The 12,593-nt window shown below is 39.5% G+C and overlaps 1 protein-coding gene across 1 annotated transcript in view; it reads right to left on the bottom strand.

Annotated features, from left to right (window-relative positions):
• cep120 (centrosomal protein 120) overlaps window positions 1-12,593 on the bottom strand; it is a 40,088-nt gene that overhangs the window by 15,774 nt on the left and 11,721 nt on the right. The window contains exons 9-16 of the mRNA XM_082188858.1: window positions 11,468-11,639; window positions 10,888-11,037; window positions 9,568-9,750; window positions 8,002-8,095; window positions 7,645-7,776; window positions 7,088-7,177; window positions 3,342-3,434; window positions 3,108-3,269 (exon numbers count right to left, since the gene is read on the bottom strand). Coding sequence (XP_082044984.1) covers window positions 3,108-3,269; window positions 3,342-3,434; window positions 7,088-7,177; window positions 7,645-7,776; window positions 8,002-8,095; window positions 9,568-9,750; window positions 10,888-11,037; window positions 11,468-11,639 — 1,076 coding nt within the window. The remainder of the gene's footprint in view (window positions 1-3,107; window positions 3,270-3,341; window positions 3,435-7,087; window positions 7,178-7,644; window positions 7,777-8,001; window positions 8,096-9,567; window positions 9,751-10,887; window positions 11,038-11,467; window positions 11,640-12,593) is intronic.

The raw sequence follows: 12,593 nt of genomic DNA on the forward strand, positions 1-12,593 counted from the left end.
GATCTGACACTCCATGTTTGGTGTTCGCAAACGAGGAGATTGTGTCCAGAAAGAGGAGGATTCTGCCTGGATAAACCGGTTAGTGTGTGTCGACGCGGGACAAATGTATGTTTACACGTTCCTGACACCAGAGGGAAGGCGATATATACGCCGGAGCGCTCTCATCTTCTCTTTCGCATGTCAGAAACCTACTTTGCTTGATTTGTTAGCGCTGTGGCGGGCCAGATGTTTTCTGGGAAGAAATGAGACGGCAGGCTGAAGTATTTCAGCAGTGGGCTGTCTGAGAGCCGGAGACGGAGAGATGTTCTCCCTCAGAGGCAATAGGAAACAGACGCTGGATCTCACGACAGAAGAAAACTCAGCTTTGGGTCTGGTGATTAATTACATCAGTGATAACGAGAACTCCTGGGAACATTCTACACGCCTGAAACATGCCAATAACAAACAGTCACTATTATCATATAAAACATACACACACACACACACACACACACACACACACACACACACACACACACACACACACACACACACACACACACACACACACACACACACACACACACACACACACACACACACACACACACACACACACACACACACACACACACACACACACACACACACACACACACACACACACACACACACACACACACACACACACACACACACAACCAGTCAAAAGTTTTGGATCGGAAAGATTTTTAATGTTTTTAAAAGAAGTCTCTTCTGCTCACCAAGGCTGCATTTATCTGATTAAAAATAAAAAATATTGTTAAATATTATGACAATTTAAAATAACCATTTTATATTTTAATATTTTTTAAAGTGTCATTTATTCCTGTGATCAAAGCTGAATTTTCAGCATCATTACTCCAGTCTTCAGTGTCACATGATCCTTCAGAAATCATTCTAATATGATGATTTGATGCTCAAGAAACATTTATAATTATTATCAGTTGAAAACAGTTATTAACATTTTTATTTTTCAGGATTAGTTGATAAATAGAACGTTTCTGAGCATCAAATCCGCATATTAGAATGATTTCTGATCACAAGAATGATCACAGGAATAGATCACATTTTAAAATAGAAAACAGTTATTTTAAACTGTCATAATATTTAACAATAATACCGTTTTTTTCTTTAGCCTGGGAAAACCCAGACAAACTTCCGGCAAATTTAGATTTGCTCTGCAAGTAGTCTGGCAAAGAGCCCCTTCAAGCCCATTTCTAATCCGTCCAAATCGAGGCACCAATCAGAAACGTTGAGGTGGGCTTTACACGATGACGATCGCTCTGATTGGTTTTAGGTCTATCCAATTGCTCCCAGAGGCATTTGAGCCCCTTTGGAAATGAGTTAATGAAGCTCTGCCAGACCATAACTCAGTTACTACTGAGAATGGTCTGGTTTTAACCAGGCTATTTTTGGGGGGGTATTTTTAATCAAATATATGCAGCCTTCGTGAGCAGAAGAGACTTCTTTTAAAAATCCAAAACCTTTTGACTGGTAGTGTATATATAGCAATAAATTAAAGTGCGTCTTAAAAAAAAAGAAAGAAAAGACAATAGAGAAAAAAAAACACAATTCAACAAAAATGCTGCAAAACATGATGATGCGACATAAGCAGATCTAAATGTGATGCTGCCATTTTCACATTTGATTTTAATCGTGAAGTCAGAATAGATTTAGTTGTAATTGTGCAGGAGCATTTTGTGTCTCTTTTTCGCCTCAAGCCTCCAATATTTTCTGACCCTTATTGGCAACAAATGAAATCCAGACTCAACATATGAAAGTGTGTCTTCAAAACCAGATGACATCCAGACTCTGCAATGCTTTCAAGAAGCGGCGACACAGATCTCAGATCAGCACAAAACCTTCATATATTATTAGGGATGCATCGATATGAAAAATGTGTCCGATAACCGATAATTCTTTATATTTGAAAGCCGATAACCGATATATTGGCCGATAAATCCAAATGTTTATATTATTTTTGAGAGCCTGATTACAAAAAGTCTCACCATTAAAATCCATGTTCCAAACACACAATCATAATGTTCTCATAATAATGTTATATAGCCAATATGACATGTTGCACTTCACTGTATTTTCCTTTTTTGAAGCGATTCCAATCATATTTCAAGCCATTCAAAATCATCATGGTGAACATGGTACTACTGTTATACAGTCACATGACCAGAACAATGAGTCACATGACCAGCACAATATTACTGGCTTTATTTCAGTAACCCAGAGACTCTCAGATGAGGAGAAAAATCACGAGTCTGTGTTCAACGAATCGATTCTGATCCTGGTTTTCTTCCCGCCACACATGCAGAATATTTTATGATGCGAAATTATTGTAAACACAGTCAGTTATGGGTAACATCATAAAAATATTTCCTTTTCCTTGAATCCCTCCCTTGTCTGGCTTATGCTACGCTAAGCAATGTCTGAAACTGTATTTTGAGCACTTCTTTCCTTCTGTTCCTCATTGGTGAGTCACTTTGGATAAAGGCGTCTGCTAAATGACTGAATGTAAATGTAAGTCGGTTTGGATAAAGGCGTCTGCTAAATGACTGAATGTAAATGTAAGTCGGTTTGGATAAAGGCGTCTGCTAAATGACTAAATGTAAATGTAAGTTGGTTTGGATAAAGGCGTCTGCTAAATGACTAAATGTAAATGTAAGTTGGTTTGGATAAAGGCGTCTGCTAAATGACAAAATGTAAATGTAAGTCGGTTTGGATAAAGGCGTCTGCTAAATGACTAAATGTAAATGTAAGTCGGTTTGGATAAAGGCGTCTGCTAAATGACTAAATGTAAACGTAACAACACGTCACTTCTCAGATACTACAAGACTGACAAACGGCGATCCGGCATGTAAAGTTCAGGATCACACCTCTATGTCACTAGATTACCAGTAAACCACTTCACTTAAGAACGGGTGGATTAGCGAGTGTTGACAGCAGTCAGTGATCCAGCAGGCGTGACCTCTTGACCTCACGACCCCAGGGGTCACCAGGCCCCTCCCAGCTCACGCTTCCAGAAGGGCAGAGATCATCTCACAGGTCGTGTCTGGTGTGTTTGCTGCGTTTACCTGCTGTCGCTGCCGGGTCAGCTGATCCTCGAGCTGCCTGACCTTTGACCTCTCCAGCTCCACCTGGTGGTCACAGTCCTCTCGCAGACGCCGGCTGCTGTCCTGTAGCTCTCGCATGCTGAGCTCGTGTTCAGATCGCATCTCGCGCTGGAGTCTCTGTGTCTAAACCAGCACAAGCACAGTCAGTCATCTGAAGCTCGCAGGCTAACGTTTAGCAGGACAGCGACGCCTCACCTCGGCCTCAGCGTGAGCCAGCGCTCGCTCTCTCTTCTCCAGATCAGACAGTGTTCTCTGTAGCTGTTCCTCCAGAAGACTGTACTCCACTTCCTAGGAAACAACAGCTCATAAACCTCAGTGACACGAGACTGCTACAGATTCCCACAGATCATTCAGGTCATCATTTGCTCTCCGTCATGTTTCTCCAGTTAGTGGTCGGAAGATTAATCAGCAAAGCCGATATTTAGCATTTTTGTAATTATCGGCATCAAAAGCAGGACTTTTATTTTGACAGCACTGAGAACGCATTCTCCATCTTGGTTCGTTTACTGCCACTGCTTTATGGAAGCTTGTTTCCATCATGAAGAAATACAATTAAAAAAAGGGAATTGCAGTTTTTTTCTCTTGCAATTACGAGTTTATATCCACAATTCCAACTTTCGAGTTTATATCTCACTCTTCAGAGTTTGTATCTCACTCTTCAGAGTTTATATCTCACTGTTCAGAGTTTATATCTCACTGTTCAGAGTTTATATCTCACTGTTCAGAGTTTATATCTCACTGTTCAGAGTTTATATCTCACTGTTCAGAGTTTATATCTCACAGTTCAGAGTTTATATCTCACTCTTCAGAGTTTATATCTCACTCTTCAGAGTTTATATCTCACTCTTCAGAGTTTATATCTCACTCTTCAGAGTTTATATCTCACTGTTCAGAGTTTATATCTCACTGTTCAGAGTTTATATCTCACTGTTCAGAGTTTATATCTCACTCTTCAGAGTTTATATCTCACTCTTCAGAGTTTATATCTCACTCTTCAGAGTTTATATCTCACTCTTCAGAGTTTATATCTCACTCTTCAGAGTTTATATCTCACAGTTCAGAGTTTATATCTCACAGTTCAGAGTTTATATCTCACTCTTCAGAGTTTATATCTCACTCTTCAGAGTTTATATCTCACTCTTCAGAGTTTATATCTCACTCTTCAGAGTTTATATCTCACTCTTCTGACTTTATATCTCACTCTTCTGACTTTATATCTCACTCTTCTGACTTTTTTCTCACTATTCTGACTTTTTTCTCACAATTCAGACTTTTTTCTCACAATTCTGACTTTTTTCTCACAATTCAGACTTTTTTCTCGCAATTCCGAGTTTATATCCACAATTCTGACTTTTTTCCTGTCAATTCCGAGTTCCTCACAATTCTGACTTTTTCCTCGCAATTCTGAGTTTATATCCACAATTCTGACTTTTTTCCTGTCAATTCCAAGTTTCTCACAATTCTGACTTTTTCCTCGCAATTCTGAGTTTATCTCACAATTCACACTTGTCAGATTTGAGGTATAAACTTGCAATTGCAAGAAAAAGTCGTTTTTAAAAAGTCGGAATTCCTTTTTTTATTTCATGGCAGAAACAAGCTTTCATAACGTTTTACAAATCTATATAATAAATTATTAGACAACGGTTAAACAAAGTAAACGATATACAACAAAAAGTCTTTGTATTTCTATTATTAGTAGTAGAGAAAGAATTATAGTGTTTGATAGGAACTGATGAGAATGTAAATGTGTACCCTGAAATGCAATGATAAAAGCGTCTGCCAAATGCATAAATGTGAATGATTGCCTTTCTATCGTCAGCATTCATCAAGTGTGCATGTATATTATGTTAAACAAGTCTTTGAAAATAAACATTAATTCCACAACCCTTGGTGAATCCAGCAGTGAGATCTAAATAAATATTATGTAAAATAAAAATTCATTTCATTTCAGCAATTGTTATTTATTAGGGGTGTCCCCGACTATGGATTTTCATAGTCAAATCAGAATCGTCAAGTCTTGCCTATAGTCGACTAATAGTCGAATCATGTGTATGGGGGCGGGGCTTTAACATTTCAAAGCCGCGATGTACAGAAAATCATACAAAGATATAGAAGAAAAAAAATGTATAAAAACATTTTGGATCAATAAAACTAAGAAATAACATAAATAACTCCAGAAAGGCCACACTGCAGACAGGATTTGCATTTCACATGCAAATCAAATTAAATCGGCTAAATTACCTGTGCGAGCAGGCTCTAAGTACAGCACAACATCGATGCACCGAAAAAATAAACAATTAATTTACTGAATTAAATTAGAACAGAATATACCTTTCTTATAAATAAAAATACAAAACGAAATAAATCAGAATCAAGTCACAAGATGAGGAGCAAATGTGTGCAAAATGCCTGAAGTGCAGGGGAACATATATTCAAAACACAAGCCACAAATAGTTAGATTAGATAACCCTGACAGATTAATAAATACAATTAAAATAAAGAAATGATTAAAATAACGTTAATAGCCAGAATTTTCTACTTTGTCTTTTTAACTGCAGAAACAACAATAACTGCTAAACTGGAGAGGCAGTCTTTAGCTAAACATGTTCACAGCATCCCACAAATCAAATTAGAACCGGCTGAAAAGTTTTAAATCACTTGTACCCTATACCTGATCGAGAGAACAAATCCAGTCTTTCACTCTGTGTGTGTCCGCTGGAGCCTTTGTGCGCGCGGATAAAATACATTCTAAAACACGTAACGTGAAAAACGTTTAACGACTTAATCTCCTAAAAGAGTTAAATTAAAATATGAAAACGCTTTACTAGGAGGAACGCATTGCGTTCATATTCTGGGTTCATCTGCTTATCTGCACATAAAGTGTGTAAGCTACTGTGTACATTAAGCCACGTTAAAGTGCCTTTTAAGCGTTTTAAAAGCTTTTTTCACGTTAAGCATTTTAGAATGTCCCGTGGAAAACCAAACTTGTTAACGTTGGCCGGCAGAAGTGCGTTCATGGTTTTCCTGATGCTAAATCCAGCCTTGGAGAATATCCTTTCTGATGGTGTACATCCACACTTTAGATTTTCTTATCCCAGACAGTGTTAAAGATTTAAATCCTTGCCGCCAAGACGCTCCTCTGTCGGTCACGGATTGAAAGTGAAACTTAAATCTGTCACGGGGTGTTTGGCTTTATTCACGCACGTTAAAAAATATTTACTAAAAGCTTCTTTCTTTGCACATTTTTATATACAGCATTATCATAATAGGCTGAATATTAACGTATTGACAGAAAACCGGTAGTTCTACGTGAAATCAGACATTGAGCGCCCTCATATTCATGGGTTTCATCAGGTCCCTTTCCACAGGTGTATAAAATCAAGCACCTAGATTATGAATGCAGACTGCATTGTGCTTGATTAATACACCTGTGGAAAGGGACCGGATGAAATCCATGAATAGCCAAAGTGGCATGATCCTCGTTTCATAACACCTCTGCGAAGATTCGACCGTGAGATCGGTAGTCGAATCAGGCTCCTCCTATCAAAGCATCGAATCTTCGACTATTCGGGGTCACCCCTATTATTTATGTGTTTTTACTATTTTTAAATTAAATAGCGATTTCTATCAACCATGATCGAAAAAAATCAATATCAGTCGACCACTAATCCCAATCCTGTGGGACTCTGTATGATCAGATCACATGATGAGGTCTTTCATGCTCTTCTACATCTGAACGACAGCAGACCGTGACCAGAGGATCATAACAGCAGATCAAACTACTAATGCACTACTGTGAGGAGCCTGAACATTCCTTGTGTGATTTAACCCTTTATGCAGTCAGAGTGTGTGTATGTGTGTGTGTGTGTGTGTGTGTGTATGTGTGTGTGTGTGTGTGTATGTGTGTGTGTGTGTGTGTGTGTGTGTGTGTGTGCGCGGACCTTCTTCTTGATGAGAGCCTCTCGTTGCTGATCTCTTCTTCTCCACTCCTCCGCCAGCGCCTGCATGTGACTCAACTCCTTCTGCTTCAGCTGAACACACACACACACACACACAGTCAGAACTTTCCATCATGTTTTTTAAGGCCAGAGTAAGTTGTTGAGGTCAATTTGTAGAGTAAGACACATGCCCACATATATATTCAAACACTCATATCTATAGACTGAACACGTGATACGCATGTGGAGTTTCACAGATTCACCTTTTTGAAGTTTGTATATCTCAAAATTCTAACTTTATTGCAATTCCGAGTTTATATAAACAGTATAATTGATTTTTTTTATAATAGTGTATTATTAGCAATAGAAAGGCAAACTATATAAATCTTTCTCATCTCTCGTCAGCATTCAGCAAGTCTGCATATATATTATTTAAACGAGTCTTTGAAAAGCTTCTCCTGTGGAATTAGTGTTGATCTCAGAACCACAAGCTCATACACATTATGCTAATTTGAACAGTAAAAGACTAAACATTTAACCAGAGACTGATGGACTGATACCTGATCATCAAACATGTCCTCCTGCATCTCCTTCCACATCTCCAGCTCCAGCGCTGCCTTGTACTCCAGGGTTTCTCTGGGTCGCGTGAGTGTTTCTGACCCACCCTGACCCTGATGAGGAGCCACTGCTGCCTGCAAACAAACATTACCCATAATTCTCCTGTTCAAGCCGCATTAACATTCACAGACACTCCAGAAACTGTAGCTCAAACAGTAGAGCGCTGGCGCTTGCAACGCCAAGGTCATGGGTTCGATTCCCAAGGTGAGCAAGAACTGATAAGAGTGTAAATGTAAGTCGCTTTGGATAAAAGCATCTGCCGAATGCATAAATGTGAACGTGAACATCTGATACAGCACCTGTGAGGATTCAGAGACGAGGATTTCTTGAGCTTTCACAAAACCCAGATCTTCAAGAACGCTCACATAACAGAGTTCAGCCAACTTCTCAGACCTGCGGACACACGGACACAGAGCTCAGTTCAGCCTGGAGATACTTCCTCTACACAGACCGATCAGACGAAAACAAGATCCTTAAAGTCCCCCTGTGGTGAAGATCCAGCATTTAATGTTGTTTGTGTGTCTATGTGGTGTTTTTAATATGCTTTAAGACAAACCATGTGTAAATTCATAAGTCGACACCATTGCTGAGTATTTCCTCCTTAAAACTGCAGTGAACCAAAGACAGTCTCAAACACACGCTTTGAAATCGCTGGTGTTTCTGACGTCACAAACTACCTTGTAACCAATCAGATCAACGTGTGATCGTCAACCAGTGGATCTCTGAGCTGAGTGAGTGGAGGCGGGGCTCATTTGCATATTCATAGAACCGCGCATACTAAATGAGGCAAGGGTGTCGAGTTACAGTCAAGATATTTTAAGGCATGAAGAATTTTTCATTTTGGTCATTGTGATTGTCATTTTGGTGATCAAAGATGAGTTTTAAGGGATAACATAATTGACTACAGGGATTAAACAGCCCCAAAAAACAATCATTCTGTCATCATTTATTCGCCCTCATGTCACTCCAAACCTGTATGACTTTCTTTCTGCTAAACACAAAAGAAGATCCTCAGTAGAATGCATCAGTGTTTTTCTCCATACACTGAAAGTCAACGGGGTCTAATGTTTTCTGGCTCCCAACATTCTACAAAACGTCGTCTTTTGTGCTGTGAAAAAGAAGAAATGATGACAGAATGTGCATTTTTGGGTGAACTGTCCCTTTAAGAGAAACGAACCCTCACTTAGAGATTTCATTGTGTGTTTGGAGGCCGCCATCTAGAGGTGAGACCTGTGCGCTGCGGGGACTGAGCCGAGACATGATCCAACAACTGAATATAGTCCTGTAAACTCTTATTAAATCGCACACTGATATACAAGTATGTTTAACTTTATCTGCATGCATAAAGTACAAACAACCATAACTCTGTACTCAAAGCATTCATGAATTACAACTATTAAAGGGTTAGTTCACCCAAACATGAAAGTTCTGTCAGTAATTACTCTCCCTCATGTTGTTCCAAACCCGTCAGACTTTCGTTCGTCTTCGTAACACAAATTAAGATATTTGTGATTGAATCTGAGTGCTGTCTCACTCCTCCATAGGCTTCTGTTATTGAAAGTTAGTAAAGACAATGTTTAAAATAGTCCATGTGACTACAGTGGTTCAACCTTCAGTTTATCAAGCGACGAGAATACTTTTTGTGCGCAAAAATAACACAAATAACGACTTTATTCAACTATTCATTTTCTTCTGCGTTTCTCTGAGCGAGTTATACGTCAGAACGGAGGCTCACTATTGGCCGACGCTGGTCATGCGAGTGATGCTGGCCAATAGTGAGCCTACGTTGAGCCACTGTAGTCACTTGGACTATTTTAACAATGTTTTTACAAATTTTTCTGCGCCTGCAGAATGAAATGACGAACCCGTGAGCTTTAATGATGGGAATCCTCTCAGTCCAGCTCTGTCTCCAGCGCTGCCGGCCCGACGGGTCCAGGAACCGTGTTCTCTCTGAGCTGAGGAGACGAGAGAGGTGAATACTGACAGAACCCAGCAGAACATCAGGAGAACTGGGCTCTCTGTGCCACATCTCCACCAGCAGAGGGACCCTGAACACACAACAACAACAGATCAACAAGTGTTTTGTGTTTTCATCATAGACAAGGCAAGATTATTTATATAGCACATTTCATACACTATAATTTACCATATCTTTATGTACACTATAATAATTTTTTACATTGTAATTCTTTTATTTTTTATATATGGCTAGTTTGTGTGCTGCTGCGCGTCCCTGTGTGTGTAATAAGCAGAGTGTGTGTGTGTGTGTGTGTAATAAAAAGAGTGTGTGTGTGTGTGTGTGTGTGTGTGTGTGTGTGTGATAGAGCCTGTGTGTGTGTGTGTGTGTGTGTGTGTGTGTGTGTGTGTGTGTGTGTGTGATAGAGCCTGTGTGTGTGTGTGTGTGTGTCAAGTCAAGTCAAGTATATTTGTATAGCGCTTTTCACAATACAGATTGTATCAAAGCAGCTTCACAGTATTAAATTAAAATAATACAACAAAGTTTGTTTCAAGAGGAATTTATTGATTGATAAAATTAAATTAAATATCCCCAAAATATCCCCAACTGAGCAAGCCAAAGGCAACAGTGGCAAGGAACCGAAAAACTCCATCAAGTGACCTAATGGTGTCCTAAAACTCCATCAGGTGACCTAATGGAGAAAAAAAACCTTGGGAGAACCCAGGCTCAGTCGGGGGCCAGTTCTCCTCTGGCATTTATGAGCTAGAGGACGGATTGTAGTTTGAACTGTGGGATTATATGAATGCCTGGCTGAAGAGATGCGACTTTAATCTAGTTTTAAACTGGGAGAGCGAGTCTGAGCAACGAACAGTATCAGGAAGACTATTCCAGAGTTTTGGAGCCAAATGTGAAAATGCTCTCCCTCCTTTGGTGGTTCTGGATATCCTAGGTATGACCAAAAGCCTTGAATTTAGTGATCTTAAAGAGCGCGATGGATTATAGGGCGATAGAAGATCCGTTAAATAGACTGGAGCTAAGCTGTTTAGGGCTTTATAAGTCAGTAGCAATACCTTGTAATTAATACGGAACTTTATAGGTAACCAATGCAGTGATGATAAAATCGGTGTTATATGATCATATTTTTTTTTTGTGTGTGTGTGTGTGTGTGTGTGATAGAGCCTGTGTGTGACTTCAGACGCACTGACAGCCGGAGAGCATGTGATCTCACCTGAGGAACGTGTCCTGAAGCTGATTGGGCAGAGTGGCGAAGTCAAAGGCACAGAAGGACTGTGGGAGAAACACCTCTGTGTTCTTCTTCACCTCCACCGCTGGACTCGTCATGATGGGAGACGCACTGCCGAAGAACTGGTACGCGTATCTGCAACCAGAGGAACCCAGTCATGACACGAGGAACAACACTTCAGTCCGCTCACACTCCCAGAGTCACCTGGGTTACAGAGGCTTTTACAGCCTTCGGCTTATGTCTTGGTTATTCGGGGACATTTAATGTAATCTTCCACAATATTATTGATCTCCTGCACTGACAGCATTATATGAGAACTGAACTGAGCTGGACGATGACATCACGGTTTTATCCAGAGCGGCTGTATATATATATATATAAATGAACTAAATTAACAACTTTTTTACAACAGAAATGAAGCATCACTGAACTTACTTAAGCTGGACTGAGACGCTATTCTCTTCTGGAAACAAACTTGGCATTATTCTCCTGTTATCTCAGTAAAGCTGCTGTGAAACTCTGTGTTGTGTAAAACGCTGTATAAATAAAGGAGACTTGATCTGACCTGAGGACACAGTTGACCGGGAAGCTGGTCCTGAGATCCCGAACGCTGCGCAGGTCCAGAGAGAAGCAGAAGTGATGAGCCGACGCCGGGATCGAGATCTTAGGGGCAGAAACAGACACTGAAGAATCATCAGCTTCACCCGGAGAAACACGAGCAGGAACATCTGAAAACACTGAACACAGATGATGATGATACGGTGTTATTATGATGCTGTATGATCACACACACACACACACACACACACAGGAGTAAACAAACTACAAATGTCTTGTATAACAACTCATGCATTTTCTGTAAAGCTGCTTTGAAATGATGTGTATTGTGAAAAGCACTGCACAAATATTCAATCCTGCGCTGCTATTGCATCTACAGCGCCATGGCAGAAGAAATTAGATTTCTTTTTAATCATATTTAAAAAGAATAATGAGATTCCTAAGTATTTTTTTCTTGTTTTCCAGCACAAATATCTAAACTTTTTTAAATCAAAATGGTCTTTTTCCCCCTTTTTTGGGTAAAATGTATAAAAATTAAGCTAATCTATGCTTTAAACAGCACAAAATATCATCAAATGAGTTAAAAAAATCTCTGTTTATTTTTCTGACTCCATTGGCAGATATTTGTTCTTGTTTTAAACACAAACTCACTTCATTTTTATTCATTTTTCAGACTCAATATATCTGACTTCTCCAGTAAATGTCTCTTGATTTGAGGATGTTCAGATATGTGTGCTGGAGAACGAGACAGAAACACTGAGGAAGAACATCATGTTTTGTGGTAAAGTGAACTGAACGAGATGTAAAGACCAAAATAAAGCATCTTTCAATGCATATGCACAAAAATTGGTTGATATATATTAATACAAAGAGGTCACTCGATTATGGATTCTGCTGATATGATATAAAACAAGCCCGAATTACACTGGGACTCTTATTTTGAAACGCATCTGCTTTGCTACTTACACTACTTATACTTAAATGCTTTCTCATTTAAACGGGGAGATCAAACACGCACTCATTACTTATTACAATATACAGGCCATAAAGCAAACATTGTCATAATTCATTACCAGTAGATGGCTTGCTCTGAAACCATGAGCCTGTGGATCACGCAACAGGATTCGATGACC

Source organism: Leuciscus leuciscus (assembly GCF_965113295.1).
Source record: "Leuciscus leuciscus genome assembly, chromosome: 13".
Lineage (NCBI taxonomy): Eukaryota > Metazoa > Chordata > Actinopteri > Cypriniformes > Leuciscidae > Leuciscus > Leuciscus leuciscus.